Source organism: Populus euphratica, unplaced genomic scaffold (genome assembly GCF_000495115.2).
Source record: "Populus euphratica unplaced genomic scaffold, PopEup_1.0 scaffold1336.1, whole genome shotgun sequence".
Lineage (NCBI taxonomy): Eukaryota > Viridiplantae > Streptophyta > Magnoliopsida > Malpighiales > Salicaceae > Populus > Populus euphratica.
Window position 1 is genome coordinate 13407 of NW_011501188.1, and position 21038 is coordinate 34444.

Here is a 21038-nt window from a genome sequence, read left to right on the forward strand (position 1 = left end):
GTTGTTGTTGTTGTTGTTATTACTATTATTATTGTTCTTGTTGTTATTGTTATTTATAATTTGTACAATTAGCCTCCCTGTGGTTCGACCCCGGTCTTGCTGGGTTATTTATTACTTCGACACTCCTGCACCTGGGAGAAGACATCAATCTTTTCGTCGTGTCACATATTCAAATTCATCATTATATGAATCTACTCTATCATTTCTTAAAATCATAATCTTTTTATTTGGACATTCCAATATATAATGTCTAAGTTCTTGACATCTAAAACACTTAATCCATCATGTATGCATTTATTGAACATTATTTCTTTCTTTTCCATCCATTGTCGCAACTTGCTTTATGTACTACTATTAGCGTTCAACAATTTTAGGTATTACTATTGGATTACTTTATGCAATACCTTCTCTTCTGAAATTCGATTTCTAACCCTAAGAGAATTCTAAATAATTGCATGATCTTGCATTAACTCTTCTTTTCAATTGTTTTTTCATCTTTATAGTTATATGCACCATATATTCAATTTCTAAATAATACTGCAATTCAATCATATTAGTAGTATTTCTTTTTAAACCATTTAAAAACCTAGTTATTATGGCTTCCATATTTTCTAAAGCATTAACTCTAATCATGACTATGTTCATCTTTTTAAAATAGTCAAAACCTAGTAATTATGGCTTTCCTATCTTTTAAAGCATTAACTCTAATCATAATTATTTTCATCTCCTTAAAATATTAAAAATCTAGTCATTATGACTTTCCTATCTTTTAAAGCATAACTCTAATCATGACTATTTTTATCTCCTTAAAATATTTATCAACACTTTTAAAACATTAAGATAAAGATTACAATATATTATATACTTTTATTATAGTAATGATTAGGGATAAACCTCTTCCTCATAACTATTTTCATCTTTTTTCATGTGTTAATGTGTCTTTCTTCATTACACCTTTTACCTGTAACAAGTTTATCTCACCAAATAATAACATAATTAGTGAATTAAACTACACCTAGTATTACCTTCTTTCCTTTCAAATATCAACGACAATCAAATACAAATTTCATCTTCTTTTCCTAATCCAAATAAACCTCTAGATCATTCTTTTCCTGAAATGTTGAAATTTTAAGTTTTATGCTACCCAAATTATGATATAAACCATTATGATTATTAAAATTAATTCCCTAGCCAAAATCCTCATTTAACCAAAATCTACCACCAAACCTTGTCATTTGTTATGTCTCATGTAAGGGATTTTGGTGTGTGTAAGACTTTATTCCATGATTAACTACATCATTATCCTCATCATCATTAGAGTTCTCATTTACATTTTCATCTAGAGAAAAAAGTGCTCATCTAGTAGATATTTTAACCTCATTTTATTTATAACTAGGAATATCATGTCTAGTATTTATCTTAGTACTTATATCTAGGAATATCATGTCTAGTATTTATTTTAGTATTTAATTTATCTATTTTTCTCATTAAAGCCTCCATCATTACCTTCAACCTATCTTGCCTTTCTATAAGATCCTTTGTCTTCAATTGTGCTACATTTTTTGATGATATTGTGAATATCTTCAATAAAAATTAGTAGCAAAGAAGAATTTTCTTACACTCCTTCATGTGTTTATACTTGATTTAATGTCACTTTACTCATATTTTACACAATTTAATTGGGCTCTTCACTTTAATAATCTCATTATACCCTTTACTTTACTATTCTCTTACTTAGGTCCTTAAAGGTAACTTAACAATTTATCAAATAATCAAATAAAATAACATAATGATTTTATAATAATTAAGAATCAAGAATCAAGAAATAGACGAAACTAATCAAAACAACACTTGAGGTCAAATTTATGAATAACAATGTAAATTCATGCAAAATAGAATGACAAAAAGAAGACATGAAACAAAAGCAATGGAGTTTATGTTAAATATTCAAAGAAAACTAACTAATTAGAAAAGTCAAGATTCAACTTCAAAAATTTGAAGAAAAAAATTAAAATTAAATAAAAAGATCTATATTACCTAAATTTAAATGAAATATGGCGAAACAATTCAAGAATAATGAGAATTCAATTTAGCAATATCAAGATTTGGTACATGTCTTTTTGACAAAATTAAAAAAAAATATTCAAGAAACTCTCCGCCAGAATTCAAGGGCTTATATTTGATTATGCCCTAACTTGTCAATTCAATCAATTAATTTTTATAATTTTTCATCTTGTTTCATATTCACATAATTCGGTAAGAACAAGATTTATTTTCCTTTTTTTCCTCTAAGATAAAATCAAGAAAGATAAAAGATGAAGATCAAAAACTCAATTTGTTTTTATGTGTTCTATAAAACCAAGAAACAAAACAAGATTTTATTTTTTTGATATAAGGTTTGATGAAAATTTTAAAATAATAAGAGAAATATACTTTAAAAAAACAAGACCCTAGCGAAAACTAAGAATAAAAAAAATCAAAAAATAACACAAACTAAAGATTAAAGGGATATCACCTGATAATAGCTTGAGTTATGATATCAAATGATGTGGACACCTCATACTATACGCTAGAATTATATTTTAATAGTTTGCAAGTTGACCCAATAAGAATCAACTTTGGAAAACTAAAGTAATACATAATGATCACCCCCACCCTATATTTGTAAAAAGAGATGAATAAGTAGCATAAAATCATAATGAAGTTGATCAATCATTCAAAACATTTATAAGTTCAATCAAGAACTTAGTATGAGAATCACTTAACCACATAAAAGATAGAAATAATATCAGTTTTTTTTTAAATAGTCTTTTTAAAAAAAATTATCTATAAAAAAAATATTTATACTAGAAAGAATCCTGAATCTAATAAGATATCCGCTAATAAATATGGAAAAACCTACTACTACTACTACTACTACTACTAATAATAATAATAATAATAATAATAATCCAACGAACCTAAATTTAAATAAATGAACTAATATCTTTTAAAGTTTTACTAATAACTAAAAGATAAATAAAACAATAGTTGAACTAATCTTAATAAGACTAAAGTTGTTTTTATAATCTAGTGATAAAATTGAACCTCAAGTTCAAACACATGTTTCTCCATGATCTTAGTGAATTAGAAGACTTTTATATATCACTAAAAAACTATAAATGTATACTTTACAATATAACTTGAATCGTATTAAAATTCCTTGTTTAGTGCTAGTTATGACCAAAATAGTAGCAAAATGTCAAAATTGACATATTTGATTCTTCTTATTCAATTTTTTTTATAATATATGAATGCCCACCTACAAACCCTTTTTGAACATAAATTAAATTAATCAAGATTGTTTTTATTATTTAATATCTTTTTAAATTTCACCTTAATCCATGTATTCTGAAAAAATGCACTGAAAACCTTTTTGAACTTCTTAGCCCTAAGTTTTGTCACTAGACCAACTATTCCATGACATTAGTAATATTTCATACATAATAATTATATATAAACATACACTTCTACCATGTCATTCTAATTAGATGATTATGGACATATCTAAATTAATTTCCTCAAGTTATCAAAAGGAATTAGATGGTCAAAACCTAGATAGTTTATTTAAATCTTCATAAGTCCTTGCGTGCACCATAATTGTATTCTTTTCTGTAATTATTTTTCCCATCTAAATTTATTTTTTCTAATTATATAATATTTACATAATTGTATAAAAACCTCAAGTTATATTTAAAAAGAATTATAAGAGAAAAAGGATTTTATAACCTATAAGAAAAAATTTTAAGAAAAAAGGCAAGACATGCAAGCTTTATTTAATATTACAACCATTTAACCATAAAAAAAAACACAATCACATTGGCTTTTTGATACCTTTAATCATTCATCATGCATAAAAACATATTAATATGCTTAATTAAGTACAATGCAAATTATTGGCTTTGTAAGTAATTTCAAAATAATATTTTTAACATTTAGAAATATTAAATAAAACTCAATTTTGATGATTTCCTAAACTTTAGAAATTTTAGGTAATATATTTTTTTCTTAAAAACAATTCTATAAGATTTAATAAAAACGTTAATCAACCGATTGACTTTAGGGTATACACACTAACAAACAATAATTACCACCTTTTAAGATGGTTGTTAATATGGGGGAGTCGTGCTTTTATGCTATGAAAGAGTACCAACATGAACAATTGGACCAAAAGAAAAAAGATGTTAATTTAAATGCTCTATTACCAATCAAATGGTTACATAGACACTGGTTTTATTCATGCAAAACATATATTTTTTAGTATTTATAAATGCATTCGGTATCTATAATGTTCATTTAAGTTTGATAAGTACATTGAACTAACCTATATAAAAAAATTATAGAAAGAGACTTCCTATAATAAAAAGGCTCAAGTGATAGTTATATATATGATGATCCTAAGAATTGAGATCACCAAGTCATTGATTGATGTCCATTCTTAATAAAGCATTGAACATAAATATTTAAGAACAATGCTTTAATACAATAAATATCTTTGTAATTATAACTACCTTATAATTTTTTTTGCAAAATATTTTTTTCCTTAGAATTTATATTTACTCTAAACTCATTAATCAAACTTAAATAAACATCAAAGATAAGGAATGAAAAATATATATTTTGTATGAATAAAATCAGTTTCATGTGTAACCATTTGATTGGCAACAAAATATTTATATTAATACTTTTTTTTTCTTTTTCAATTGTTCATGTTGATACTCTTTCATATCATATTGATATGAGTATAACTCCCCTCTCTTGACAACCATCTCAAAAGGTGGTAGTTTCCATTTATTAGTGTATATGTCTTGTAGTTAATCAGGTGGTTATATGTGACATTAAATTTATTTATATTTATTATCAATAAAGGTTTTTTTAGTTTTAATAGTCATTTATATTTGATTGGTGAATCTAATAGTTTATTAATGAATCTATAGTAAAGATAAATTTTTTGGAACAAAAGTGATTTGTAAAGGAAATTATAATATTATTATAATTATGAGATTTTTATTATACTAAAAGATTATTCTTAAATGTTTATGATTGGTGCTCTATTAAGACTGGATATTAATTTGAGTTGTTGACACTGATACATATTATTTTTTTTTATAAAAAAACAAATATTCTTATAAATTGAGGCATGAGATATACCTAGAACTAATACATATATAAATTATTGTCATATGACATGTATATTAAACTAACCCATATAAGAGTTTTATATGAAAAGATCATCATTATCTATGAAAAGGCTTAGGTGATAGTTGAGTAATTGATAACAGTATTTATGTTTTAATCCTAACAAGATGTTGTCCTAATCAAGGATAATAAAAGGAAAAATATTAGGTACATCATAACCTATATGAACGTATTTGAGTGATTAAGAAAGGATTAACCACCCTAGGCGAATTAGGAAGAATGTTTCAAATATTCTCAAATATTATTAATTATGAAATTCTTACACAAGGTGAAATGATATTTAAAAAGAGTTTCAAATCTTATTCAAACAATTAATGACTATAGTGTAAAAAATAAACAAAATTTGACAGAAGAACACACTTCATGTTATAATATCTAAATCAAAATATCCTTGATGAAGGGATAATAATTACACTAAGAAACTACTTACTGAAAGATTAAGTCACATAACTTATACCTTTTCTAATATTTGGGGGATTATGATGCATTATTAAATGATGTACTTGATCTTCAAATATAGATTATTTAATTATTGAATTTATAATAAATTAAATTGTTTAATTATTGAATTGATAATAAATTAAATTATTTAATTAATATAATCCTACTTGATTTAAAATTATAATTTATATTTAGATCAACTTATTAGGAATCTGATGAGTTTTACATATTAAGAACTATTAGTTAGAAATTAAAATAAGATAATAAATCAAGTATGACTTGATTGTAATTAAATTTTAAAAGTTGAGGATTAAAATATAATTTATATAGGAAATTACAATTTTATCAAGTAAGGACTTGATTGAAAAAAATTAAAATTATTTTGAAATAATATATATGATATTGTTTAAGGGAAAATTGATATTTTTCTATTTCTAGGGTTATTAAGTTTTTCTTGTAAATACAATATTATGCCTTATACTTTTTTAGTGGAGAAAAATTATGTAAGTTACAGAATAAATAAAGCTAGCATTTATAGGTATAACAATCTCTCTCTTCTAAAAAAAGATTTTATAAGATTTTTCACTATCAATTCGTATGAATTACTGTTAAAGGTCAAACACTTGGATGACTTGTGATTTGTAATAACCTAACCTTGAAGAAGTTAATCAAACCTCAAAAGAAGATCTTATCTTCAGGTAACTTATATTTAAAACCTAAATAATCCTTAATTATGTAATGAGATTCTTGAGACTCTTAAAAAAATTTAAATTTATTATTTTTCACTACGTATATGTGTTTTGAAAAACCTAATAACCCCATCCCTAAGATTCCCCTTACATTCTCGAATGTATCTAGGTTTTCCTACTTGTTTAGGTGCAATTGGATAATATATATATATATATTGGACAAATATTCTACTTGTGAAACTAATAAGGCATTGCTCATACCCATACTTAAACATGTAGATGAACACAATTATTTTTAGTCCTTGTCTAAACCTTTTCAATTTGCCTATCAATTATATATACATGATGGGAAATTTTGGTTATGTATCCCTTTTCTAGTCTAGCATTAGCATCTCTAATGTATACTGTGGTGATTTTGATATGTCATATGTCTTCCAAATGAGCCCTAAGTTATTTAATTACCTTGAGGGTTGTCTCAATATAGGCTCTTTTACCTTTATTTTCAATATTGCTAGCCTTGTATCTAAATGATCTCTCTCTTTTTAATTTGGCCATAGCATGCCTGAACTCATCTCTCCTCCTTTGTTCTGACCTTTTAGGCCTAAACTAGTCTCCTTATAGAGCTCTTCTATTTTTAAACACCTCACACTAGTTTGTCAGCCTATTTAGGTCCATCTTTTATAAATTCAGGAAATATCATAAATTTTATTGAGTGTGTTTGGTATTGCAGTAGCTATTGCGGTTGTGATTTTGGTTTGAAAAAAGTTATTTTATAAAAAGTATTTTTAGTTGAGATTGATTTGAAAAAATACATGTTTGGTCATAACTATAGTTTAATGTATTTGGTTAAGAATGCTTTTGAAATTGAGATTATAAAATAATTTAAAAAAATATATATTACTATTGATGATTTTAAATTTAAATATTGTAAAATTAATTACTCCTATTACATCATGAAATAAATAATACTTTATATAAAATATTTTTTATTATTTTATTAAACTATTTATAATTCCATTACGTACAAAATTTATCAGATAAGAACTATAGTTTTCATAATTTTTTGAGCGTGTAATAAAATTAGATAAAATATTATTAGGTATAAAATTGATATTACAGTGCGAGTGAATTTAATTCACTTTATACTAGTTTTTCAAAAAAAATATTATTCACATTATAATGCGAGTGAATTTAATTCACTCTAAACTAGTTTTTTTAAAAAATTGTTAAAAAAATCAACATATTAAAAAAAAAAATTCACATGAACAATGCAATTCTCTTACACTATTTACATGAATAGCGTATCAATTTACACTGTTCATGTTAATTGCATGGCTAATTACACTATTCAATGAACCATGCAATTAGCATGAACAGTAAGCAAAAAGCAGCATTTTACTGCTTTTCCTTTTCCTGTGTCTCAAATACAAAAACATGTAGGGCCCATACACAGTAAATTTCCTGTGTCTTAAATGCAAAAACATGTAGGGCCCATACACAGTAAACTATGTATTTGTCTTTACAAAATAGGTTACATTTGCGTTTTAAACAAAACGCAGACACAACCTCATTACTAAACATCTATTATATCACTAATAAAACAAAACACTAATGGTGATTGTGATCTCTTATATACAGTCTAAATAAATGTCAAATCAAACGCTGAATGTCTTCATCAATGACCAAAATCAAGGCCAAATATTTTTTGAGGTGATTTTGTGGCTTAACTATAAGGATTGTTGCCTAAAAACCATTAAAAATAAGAGAAAAACTTTTGATTTATAAAGAAACAGAGAGAAGAGATGGTTGCAGGGATTATATAGGTTTGCCCCTTATTAATAAGGTCTTATCCCCTCTAGCCACGTGTTTCATGATTTAGATATGTAGCATAATTTTCTTTGTAAATTTTAAATTTTAAAAGGTGCAATTTTTTTTTTCATGTTTTGACATATTGTACTTTAAATTCCCATGTTTTATAATTCTAATTTCACTCTTGGATATAAAAACCTTTAGATTCTCTATTATTCATAATCATAATCACATATAGGAATATTAAACAATATGATTTTTTTATAGGTTTTTTAGATGCAACTATAAGTCTTTGAGTTGCTCTAAATTTAAAGATTTAAGGTGGTCTATTAATAGATATAGGATTCACATGTTAAAATCCAAGTTACCCATGGATGCTGAATTTGAGATAAACTAACCTGAGCCCATCATACCTGGGAGAGGGCTCAAGCTTGTGCCTTAGAGGTCCTTGCAATATAGTTTATCCAGCTTAGATTTAAGCTACAGCTTGGACCTAGAAGATCCCACCATCATGAGCCAATCACGAGGTAAGGTCTTGAAATGGCCTTGAAGGTCCTATTTTAGGTCTAAGTGGTCTAATCTGCCACTATCCAAGTTAGGTTTATGATAGCCATTTTTTAATCCAACTCCATCATAATACCATTATAATACCCTGGAATTAGCTTTAGGTTGCCTGTGCCCAAACCCAATTGTTGGGTTTACTTGTGCCAACCAACCTTATGTGTGGTTAATCCAACTCCATCATAATACCATTATAATACCCTGGAATTAGCTTTAGGTTGCCTGTGCCCAAACCCAATTGTTGGGTTTACTTGTGCCAACCAACCTTACGTGTGGTTGATACTTAGCATTTAGTATTAACATAACTTTCTTATTATCACAGATCCTACAAAAACAATATTAATGCATGTTTATGCTGGAGTATGTCCACATGTCTATATCAATTCACACTCAACAGTGTAACAACTCATTATTAGTAGCTATTATATCAGATAATTATTTTTTAAATATATTGTATATCCCATACTTCAAAACCAACAAGTAAGTGTGGTAAAAGATATTTTTGGATCTATATTCTTTTAAAAAAAATTATATAGGAATTTAACAAAAAAAAAGAAAAGCCAGACATAAATTTTATTGTAATTAGTAGCATTTTATGAGGTCGAAAATAAAACTTGCACTTGGCCGGCACATCATTCCAAGACGCAATTTGAAAGAAGAAAATTCAATCTTTCATTTTCTGCCATTAATTAATCACGTTTGTTTCGACAGTAATAGAAGATTCATTTTCAATGTGGACTGAGAAAACTGCTTTTGGAGTTTTGAAACCGGTGCTACCTCCTTAACCTTTGAAGATCAACCTAAAGCAACGGTCAAGAAATAGAATTTTGTTTGTTTATTTATATGAAAGTTAATTTTTTAAAAAAATAAATTTAAAAAAGAATAAATATTTGAAAAGTAAATTATTTTTTGATATTTGATAGTGTTATAGAAAATAATCTGAAAAATACTTTCTAGTGTTTAGTTATGTTATAGAAAATGAACTACAAAATAACTTATTAATGTTTTATTTTTCTGAAGTTTATTAAAATAATAATGAATAAATCTTACAAATTAAAAAGTTGAATGAGAATGAAATTGAAAAAAATATAATTTCATAAATTATCTCAAATAAAATAAATAATAATCAAAATAATAAAGATCAAATCTAAAAAAAAGATGAAGAAATTAAAAAAAATAACATTTCATAAAGTATTTCAAATAAAATAAGTAACAATCAAAAAAAATGAGGACCAAATTTGATAGATAAAAAATTTCAATAAAAAAATAGAAGAAAATCAAATAACAATTATAAAAATGAAAACCAAAGTTAATATAAAAATTAAATTGAAAAATAAATATTCAAAACAAAATATATATAGCAATCAAAAGTTTGAGAATCAAATTTGATATATTCAGTAAATAATGACATTTTTAAAATTTTCACAACTTCTGGAAAATGTTTTCCTTCCAAATTTTCTAGAAAAACACTTTCCTAAAAACCAAGCTAAATTTTTCTTTGTCTGGAAAGTGTTTTACAATTTGACCAATTTTCCTAACGGCAAACAAACACAAGAAAGTTTGGAAAGTGATTTCTTAGAAATCACTTTTCGGAAAACAAATACAGACAAAAAAAAAAAAACTTTCCTAAAAACCAAGTCGGAAAACAAATACAGGCAAAAAAAAAAAACTTTCCTGAAAACCAAGCTAAATTTTTCTTTGATCAAAAAGTGTTTTTTGTTGACCGGAAAGTATTTATTTAACTTTCATAATAACAAATAAATACAGGAAAGTTTTGAAAATAGTTTTCTAAAAACTACTTTTTGAAAAACAAACATGACATAATACTTTATTTTTTTATCAAGAAAAAATACAGTTAAAAATAAAACAAAGGATTTATTTAACTGTGAAAAATAATTTTTTTTATTTTCTATATCTAGTTTTTATATTTTAGGTAAGAGAATGTAGAAAACATGAACATTTGATGAATTTGAAAAATTGCTTCCACTTTAAAAATTAAAAAAACAACTCAGATAAAAAGCTTTTCTAATTAGATTTTACGGTTTTACTTATATATGCTTATTTATTTCAATGATATTTTTTTATAATATTATAATATTGTTATCATTTTTTAATGATTAACGAAATCAAATGATTTGTGTTTTTTTATTAAAAAACAGAGAAATAAGTTATTGTATTGATAGAACTACATATAGGATGAGCTTAGAAAATTTATAAAAAATAATAATAACAATCAGAAAAAGAAAAGGATGGAAACGAGTGTTTTCAATAGAAACATGAAAAACAAATTAATAGGAGAAACTTGAAAAACATAAAAAAAATGTTTTTCTAAACTATTTATAAATTAAAGAATTGATAAAGGTATTTTCTAATTCTATTAAAAAAAATCAGAACACAATCCTATTTTTCATTTTATGCGAACATAGTTTTCTAGAAATCAAAACTATTTTTTATACCTGAAATTTTATGTTCAAATATAATATTTTTTATTAAAAAATTATTTTTTTTAGTTTTTAAAATTTGTATTGAGCTTTGAAAACAGATTTTTTAAATTCTCCAAAGTTTGTTTTTATAAAATTCTCACTATTTTCAAAATAATGAATAATTTTTTTTTTTATAAACAAACACTTTTTGGCAACAATGTAAAATATTAATGCTTTTCTTCTTACATTTTTATATTTAGTTAATATCATAAATTTATTAATTTTACTTTAAATAAAATGTAAAATATTTTTTTATTAATTAACAAGTATAAGTTTTTCATGACAATTCTTAATTTGAATGAAATAAAATTAGTATTTAATAATTAGATTACTAGATTACAAAATATTAAGATGGCTATTGTAAACAATAGTTTTTATTGACAAAAAGTATAACTCAAATGTCCCTTTTATTTCTTCAAGACTTTTGCCGGGGAAGCTCTTAGGATCTTCTCCAAGGCAGTATTATAAATTGAGGTTTGAGAATTAGGCTTCCTCCATCATCAGGAAGAAAAGGGTTGGCTTTACATGATGCACATAGTTTTTTTTTATATATATATTTACAGAAGAGAGGTCCTGGATATATTAAGAAAAACTAAAGCGGCCAGGCAATTCATTGTTGCAATTGCTGTAGCAGCAAGCTCAATTGCACCATGTACAAAAGTACAATTCTTTTTTTCATTTTTTCTTTTTGTTTTTGCCATGTTATTTTTTTTTAATTTAATCTGATCTATCTCGCAAATGGTCTTCATGTTTTGTTTCTATTTTCTTGTTGTGGCCTTCTTGCATAATTAGAGAAACATATTGCAACAAATTGTTTGAATTTTCTGTTTTCAAAGAGATTAAAACTGGAGGAATTGCATTTGATAATTAGGAAAAAAGACAGCGCTTGGGGAAGAACAGAGAATTCAATGGCAGAAAGCAAGGGGAAGGGAGAGAGAGAGAGAGAGAGAGAGAGAGAGACAAAAGAAATAATGATCTCTAACATCACATCATGGCAAGATAAACATCACGTGTTCCCTTTATATTTAGTTTGTTTCTGATTCTATCATAATCATTCAATTGAATCCCGAATCTCATCCCACTCAAGGCCAAGCCCCCTTCTTTGAATCTCTAATAACTTTTTAATTTACTATTAAAATTCATCCAACACCACCCTAAAAAAAACCCAGCTAGGAAAAAAATCAAAGGATGAAAAACAAAGAGGCAATTACTCAATTAGTTCTTAAATTTTATTCCACATTAACCCAAGTTCTTTTTCTTTTCTTTTTTAATTTAGTTTGTGAATTTTTAATAATTTTTTTTTTTAATTTAGTTTGTGAATTTTTAATAATTCTTTAATTTAATATCTAATTTCATTCAATACAAACCTAAAAGAGATATAACTAGAAAGACAACAAGATAAAAAAAAAAAACTACTCAATTAGGTTCCTGTATTATAGTCATGTTCATGTCTTAAATCATGAATTTAACTAGTAATCCAAGTTGATCAAGAATGACCTGATATATGTTGTTATCTCGATATTAAAATAAAAAATATAATTCTATTTTTTAGATGAATTCATGTTTTGATCAATTAGTTAGGTTATTTTTTGACATATCATAACAACTACATCATGTCTTAACAATTTTTTCACACGCTTTAATTTGAAGGTTCAAGTTAGGAAAGTAATTGACCCAAGAGGATTTTGATCAATTAGTTAAGTTATTTTTTAACATATCATAACAACTGCATCATGTTTTAACAATTTTTTCACACACTTTAATTTGAAGGCTCAAGTTAGGAAAGTAATTGACCCAAGAGGTTTCAAAATTAACATGCTAAACCAAGTTTAGGATACTGTAGAAGAATTCTTCATGGTCTGCCTATTTTTTCCATTCAAGAAAATATCGTTTATATTTTATTTAAAAAAAAATGGAGTTTGAACATCATTGTTTCCACCGTGTCAATATGATATATTATCCGCAACAAGGCATGAGTTCTTATAGTCAGATTAAGTTTTCACCAGGTAAATTTAATACATTACAAGTTTTAAGTCGATTGTTTGAAAAAAAATAAAAAACCTCATAAATATTGACTCCTTGAAAACGGAAGCATTGGTTTTTTTACAGGATGTGTGACTTCTGAGCTCTAATTGAATGGAATTATGCTACACGTGATTACCAGGTCTCAACTTAGGTCAGTCGTGATTGGCAACACTGACTCACTGTGCTTTCCTTTTCCCACTTGTAGCAGTTTCACAAAAACACGGCTATATGGCATACAGACCACCAAATCATGTTTTCCAATCGAGAACTAGGAAATTAGGCGAAATGGTACAGACAAGAAAACAGGGATGATCTCGGGTTCTCTGTTTCTAAATCAATGTTCATTGGAAAAGTTGAGGTACCAAAGAACACAGGAAACCTTGGACTTCCACTTGTTGACTTCTATGCTCAACAAACAGTGCCATAATTCCATTTAACCTTGTTGCATCTCTTATTATAAGCAAATTCAGCAGTTGCAGCATCAATTCATTCTTTAATGTCCTTCGTTTAATTCTTAATATTGCTTCGAGATCCAGTGAACTAGCCGTGCACTCAAATTGCCTTACAAGGCAAGCAACTGAGCACCGCAACATGGTTGCACCACATATTCCCACGTAACCTCTGATTTCCAACTGAACTCTAATGCACAAAAGGCTTTCTTGTCCTCACCCACGGGAGAAGATGAAGGACGCATATGAACAAGGTCAACTCATCAGCACATTTTGCCTTTAATCCTAAAACAAACTTGCCTGTGGATCATAAGAGTTTCCAGTGTTGATTTAATACATGCACACAACAACAGAATTGTTTTCACGAGAATCCACACTCTCTTTTCGTATTATCTGAAACACTCTGTAAGGTCAATTAGAAAGCAGTCCTGATTTTGAGATATTTTATGACAAAGAAATGGGTTCTTAAAGTTGCTGTAAGAAAATTAATGCCAACGCAATCACTAATGCCTCCATACTCTATAGCCACAAACAAAATCTAACACCATATTTCAATACGTTAATTTTAACAACTTAATGTTCTAGTCAATAAATTGAACAATTTTACCATTAGATTTACAGAAATGCATATTTACTAACAAGAGTGAGCAAGATCTTAAACATGAACTCAAGCCTGCACATGCAATTTGCTAATGTGAATACAAGAACAAAAAACACAGAGAAATCCTGGGTTAGTGTATCCTTCAACCAGAAAGATACAATCTTTCTAACTTGCCACCAGCTATAATATTGACACGCAATCCTATTTGTCGCATTCAAAGCACTTGATGCAATCGTAGAATATTAAATGCAAAAAACATAGACCTGGTGCTCGTTATGATACAAACATCTAAGTAACAATCACAAGGTCAATTAGAATGCAATCCTGATTTTGAGACAGCAATGGTCGATCACTATCACAAAGAAATCGGTTGCTTTGAGTGTTGGAAGAGCATCAATAATTAGGCACTCACCTAGTGCCTTTCTAATCTATGACCACAACCAATAGCTGCCAAAATATTTTAAGATTTTAAATTAAAAAAATAATTATTCAGTGAAACAGTTTAACAACTTTAACATTCCATTTTTAACATATTCCAACAGAATAAAACTTTACCATCTTCTCTGAATATCTTTTGATTTGATATGTTGGAAGTCAATTATGGCAATGAAAAGCATATTTACCAAGTGCGAGCTCTTAAACTTGGCCTAGATCCTGAATATGTAATCTTTTGAGATGAAGACAAGCACATGTAGCAGAAATGGCATAGAAGATGTGGAAGTGAACAGCTAACCTTGGGTTGATTTGGGTTTCCACCGAAAAAGAAAGAATTATATAAATTGACAAGCAGTCAAGGCAGTGGCCACAATTAGAAGACAATCGAAGTAAAACATAAACCTGGTTCCTATTGTGCATCAAATATGCAAACTCATAGAATAAGAAAGGCAGACAGCCATGCTACAAAAATACAGATTCATTAATTTTTTTATGCTAGATTCCTCTCTTAAATTTGCAGCTCATAATAATGAAAAAAAAGTATGAGCCAAGTGATCATGTAACCGAACATGAATCAACAATCACAAGGATCAACACTAATATAGTTACCCTCTGCGCCACCACATCACATAACAACTCACAACCAGGCTTCTTTAAACAATTGTTGATATCATCTTGCAATAGAATCAACCCAGCCCACTATAACTTCGTCATTGAAATGACATTCATATAATTTATGAAGGATTGGACAAAAGAACAGTTGATGGAAAAGATACAGACCCATTATTTGGAGCACCCTGGATATTGAGAATTGAAGTAATCAAGTTGTATATCTGAACATTTTCGAAAGATGGCACTTTTCGTCCCCTTGCAAACTGAGGACCATGGCCGATGAAAATTGTCCTCATGGAGAAAAGTGCATTGTCATAACCATGTGCTCCTCCACATTCTCGCCTATTAGTTCTCTTCTGCTCCACCTTAAAACCCTCGTCAATCATCCCTATTATTGGTGGAATTCTATCACTTGCTGCATAATGAAGCCTACTAGGCAGCTCCTCCTTAAGATACATTTTCAAATTCTTTCCATTTTGAACTTTCCCTGATTGCAACCCTTCATTCATCTCTGCAACAACAGCCGATGGTGCAAAACCAGGTGGCGGACGGATTGCAAGCAAAGGAGTATAGGACTGAACCCATTCAGTTGAAATATCAATCCAAGGAGCCAAATCATCCAAAAATATCAACTTTTTATCACATGTACCAACCATTCCATGATCACCAACCATAATTATAGTAACATCCTCAAAAACCCCTCTTTCCTCTAATCCATCAATCAACTTCCCAATCATCCTATCAATTCCAGCAACAGCCTCAGTAATCTCCGGATCATCCGGTCCCACCTTATGACCCTGATGATCAGGATCCTCAAAATACAAGGTCATAAACACAGGAATCTCACTATCTGGCAGATCAAAATAGCTCAAAACGGTATCAACACGTTCATCAAAAGGAACAGAACCATTATAAAACATACAAAACCTTTCAGGGCAAGTCCAAGAACCTTTATGCACCTCAGAACCTGGCCAAAAATAAGTAGAAGCCTTTAACCCTTGTTTAGCCACTGTTTCCCAAATTGGCTCACCAAGCCACCACTTGGGCTCATGACTTGCCATTGTAAAAACTTCTCCAGTTTTTGGATCAACAAAATGATTGTTAATAATACCATGATAAGCAGGGTAAAGGCCAGTAACAATAGAGTAATGATTAGGGAACGTAAGAGAAGGGAAAACAGGAATCAAACCCGTTTCAGCTTCAGTCCCATTAGCAATCAAACGATGAATATTTGGTGTGGGGGTCTTGAACTGGTAGCCAAACCTGAAACCATCAGAAGAAATCAAGAGAACGACCGAGTGGTTGAGCTTGGTCAACGGACGCGTCGTCGCTTGTAGAGAAGCTGAGGGGATTTCTGTAGGAGTAACAGAGGGAGATGAGGAGGAGGAGGAAAAGAAGAGAAAGGCAAAAGCAGAAGCAGCGGAGAGAGCGATGCAAGTGACAATTACAAGAGAGATGAAGAGTATGGAGTTGGCAGTGCGTTTGTGGTGTGGATTGGAAGGATCAGTAGTGGAGTCTGTGTTGAAAGAAAGAAGAGAAGTGGATGGGCTTGGTGGGTCTTCTTGAGTTGGTATTGGTGTTGGCTTCGTTGATGTTAAAACTGAATCAGAACCCATGTTTAGTTTTCACTTTCTGTTTCTGGGTTCTTTTTATGTGGATTTCTGGAAAGAAGAAGAAGAAGGGAATATGTAGTAAGATGCAAGCAATACAAATGGTGGATTGGGAATTGGAAGGTAGCTATAATCTGCAAGAGAGAGGACTTGTCTTGTCAATAGGGTTGGTGGAGCTGGGGCTGGTTCTGGTGCTGGTGAACTGGTCCTGGAGTAGAGATGAAGGATATAAGATGAGCAACTAGAATATAAAATGCAAATAAATGGTGAATAAACACGGTAGAGAAAAGTTTCCGTGAAATTAATAATATGATAATCTTATATTTTAGAATTGTGATATTCATTAATGTTATGATTTATAATTTTTATATTCTTAAAATATATAATTTTATTTTAAAAAATTATACATGATATTTGATTACATGTCAAGAACCGTAACCAAAATTATAATGAATATCATTATTTTGAAATGCAATATTTTATTAATGTCACAATTATAAAATGTAATATTAATTTTAATTTTATTATAATTCTAACTAATGATATTTAATCAAATATTACAGTTTAGAACCATGATATTAATTATAATTTAAAAAAATAATCAGATCATTTCTAAAAATATTTGGATCATTTTGACTTTTATTCCATTTTGAAAAAAACTTAATTTAAAAAATTAATCAGATCATTTCTAAAAATATTTGGATCATTTTGACTTTTATTCCATTTTGAAAAAAAAAAAAATTACACACACCTATACTCTCGGTACTTGTTTCGAGCCATGGTTTCTAGTTTTGGAAAACCTTTACATCCTTTATTGCTAATACCCGAATGGAAATAGGAAGATATTAATATAAATCCTAGTGAAATTTAGTGGAATTTGCAAATTTAATATCTATCTAATTCAGGTTTGCTGAAAATAAGATGAGCTTATCACAATGAAAGACCTGCTCCAAGATAACAAGATTTTAAACTAATTCAATCACAATATCTACACCTGAAGGCAAGCAAAAGGAGTATAAATTCACAATAATGATTTGTCAATTCTTTGAAAAGTTGAAAGTTCAATCATGAATCTAGATTGACAACCAAAAGTCAGCAAAAATCAAAATATTCTTAGACAAAAAAGTGTGTTAAAAATTATTCTCAAGAGTATTTATATCCCAAGTTAAAAATCCTAATTGCCTTAATGGATCCCATATAAACCCAATTTAAATAATAATCAACTCAAGCAAAAACTAGCCCAAACTAATTAAAATAAATAAAATAAACAAGTCTAAAACCCAAACAAGTGTTTCCTTACAAAATAAAGAAAGTTTAATAGCCCAACTAATTTAATAAGACAAGTTTGGTTATTTCCGCATTCTATCTAGCAGCAGTAAAGTCCAACTTCAAATAGATGGTTATCTCTCGTCTTAAAGAATTAGAAGGCATTCTATATACCGTTGGAAAGGTATGGAGGTCTAGTTTCCAGCCTATAGAATTACTTCAAAATTCGACCTATAGATCTAGTTATGATTAAAAACAAGTAGCCAAAAGGTCAAACTGTTCGAATCTAGTTTTCTTCTCTCAATCCTTGTGTAATGGTTTTGATTTCACCAACAAGCCCCTCTTGAACATGAATAAAATTAATGATGACTTGCTCCTTATTATTTAATATCCTCTTGAAGTCCACCTCAACTCATGTATTTTGAAGAAGTCCATTGAAAGCCTCTTTGAACCTCTTAGCTTTAAGCCTTGTAACTGGACCAACTGGAACCTCTAATGGATCATTCGGTGCTTGGATTGCATCATCCTCTCTTTCCTTAAAATGATTCAACCTTGAACTATCACCTACATCAAATAAAAAAAGATAAATGATATTGAATGTAACATTAATACCATACTCAACTAAGCAGATTCACATTGTAAGCATTATCATTAATTCTTTCTATTATTTGAAAAAGACCATCTCTTCGAGGCATCAACTTTAGTCTTCTTTGTTTAAGGAACCTTTTCATCCTCATATGCAGCTAAACCTAATCACCTGGTTCAAACCTCACCAATTTTTGTCCTCTATTAGCCTTGTGAGCATATAGTTCATTTTTTTCTCTATTTATTGCAGAATCTTTGCATGTAAATCCTTCACCACCTGTGCTTTTTAAGTACCATCAAGACTAATCCTTTCATCCACATGTAAAGGAATCAGATTAATGGTGTCAAAGGATTAAATCCATAAATAATCTTGTAAAGGAATCAGATTAATAGTGTCAAAGGATTAAATCCATAAATAATCTTAAATGGTGAATAATTAGTAGTAGAATATACGCTACTATTATATATAAATACAATAAATGGCAAGCAATCTTTCCAATTTTTAAGATTCTTTTGAACAATTACCCTTAAAATCTTCAGTTTGCTTATCTATTTATAAATGACAAATAGTAGAATATAAAAGCTTAGTCACAAACTTACCCCACAAAACCTTCCAAAAGTAACTTAAAAACTTAACATCTGGATTAGAGACAATGCTTCTAGGAACACCATGTAGTTGAATGACCTCTTTAAAGAATAGGTCAGCTATATTTGTTGCATCATTAGTTTTATGGCAAGCAATGAAATATGTCATCTTATAAAATCTATCCACAATAACAAAAATAATGTCTTTTCCTTTCTTAAACCTAGGTAGACCTAAAATAAAATCCATAGAAACATCAACCCAAGGTTTCTTAGGAACAAGTAAAGGTGTGTATCATGAGGCATTGCTCTAGACTTAGCTTGTCTACATGTTATGCACTTATCATAAATTCTTTACACATCTCTTTTCATGTTAGGCCAATAAAAATGTTCATGTAAAACATCCAAAGTCTTAGCAATTCCAAAACGCTCTATTAAACCACCCCCATGAGCTTTCCTTATAAGCAATTTATGCATAGAACAATTAGGCACACACAATTTATTTTTCTTAAACAAAAATCCATCATACCTAAAAAACATATCTATGGCCAAAACTTTATACTCATCATATATAGAACCAAAATCATTATCATCAAGATACAATTTTTTAATATACTCAAATCCTAACAATTTAGTATTTAGAGTATTAAGAAGAACATACCTTCGTGATAAAGCATCTGTAACCATATTTTCCTAAACTTTCTTGTACTTAATCATATATGGGAAATTTTTAATAAATTCAATCCACTTGACATGTTGCCTATTTAGCTTACCTTTTCAAATGTTTTAATGACTAATGATCAGTATATATAACAAACTCTCGGGACCATAGATAATGTTACCAAGTCTTCAATGCTCTCAATACCGCATACAACTCCTTATCATAAGTAGGATAGTTAAAAGCTGCAACATTGAGTTTCTCACTAAAATAAACAATGGGCCATTTCTCTTTCATTAGAATAGCTCTAATACTTATTCCTGAAGCATCACATTCAATCTCAAAAGCTTTATTAAAATCAAGTAAAGATAGTAATGGAGCCAAATTTAACTTTGATTTTAATAAGCTCATTGCGCTTTCTTGTTCTTCACCCCACTTCAACCCCATGAATTTCTTAATGATTTCAGTTAATAAAGAGGCTATCATACTAAAAAAATTACAAATCTCCTATAGAAACTAACTAAACCATGAAAACTTCTAATTTTTGTTATTGATTTTGGTGTAGATCATTCTTGAATAGCCTTAACCTTAGCCTCATCCATCTCTATTCCTTTTTCTCTAACAACATATCCAAGAAAAATATTTTTATCCATGCAAAAGTCACACATTTTCAAATTAGCATATAAGGACTCTTTTCAAAGCACATCAAGAACTTGTATCAAATGATCCATATGCTCACCAAACTCCTTAATATAAATCAAAATATTATCAAAGTAGATGATTAGTACTTAAAAGTGTATTTTTATTAAGGCTTTGTATCATCATTTTGCACTTGAAGTATCAATAACTCCTTAATTAAAGCATGTTTTATAATAACGTATCTAATAATATAAGATACCTTTAATTTATGGTAAATGTTCATTTTAAATGCAGGCCTATCACATAAATGAAAGGATTGATTGATGACTTTAAGAACTTAAATTACAAGGGCAAA

The 21038-nt window shown here is 28.4% G+C and overlaps 1 protein-coding gene across 1 annotated transcript; it reads right to left on the minus strand.

Annotated features, from left to right (window-relative positions):
- Positions 1-15045: 15045 nt before the first annotated feature.
- Positions 15046-17192, minus strand: LOC105117405 (ectonucleotide pyrophosphatase/phosphodiesterase family member 3-like). The gene has a single exon (XM_011015061.1). The coding sequence runs from the start codon at positions 16957-16959 to the stop codon at positions 15466-15468; it is 1494 nt and encodes a 497-aa protein (XP_011013363.1). The 5' UTR covers positions 16960-17192; the 3' UTR covers positions 15046-15465.
- Positions 17193-21038: the final 3846 nt, after the last annotated feature.

Coding starts and splice junctions, on each gene's coding strand:
- LOC105117405 (XM_011015061.1), bottom strand. CDS start 16,959: ATGGGTTCTGATTCAGTTTTAACATCAACGAAGCCAACACCAATACCA.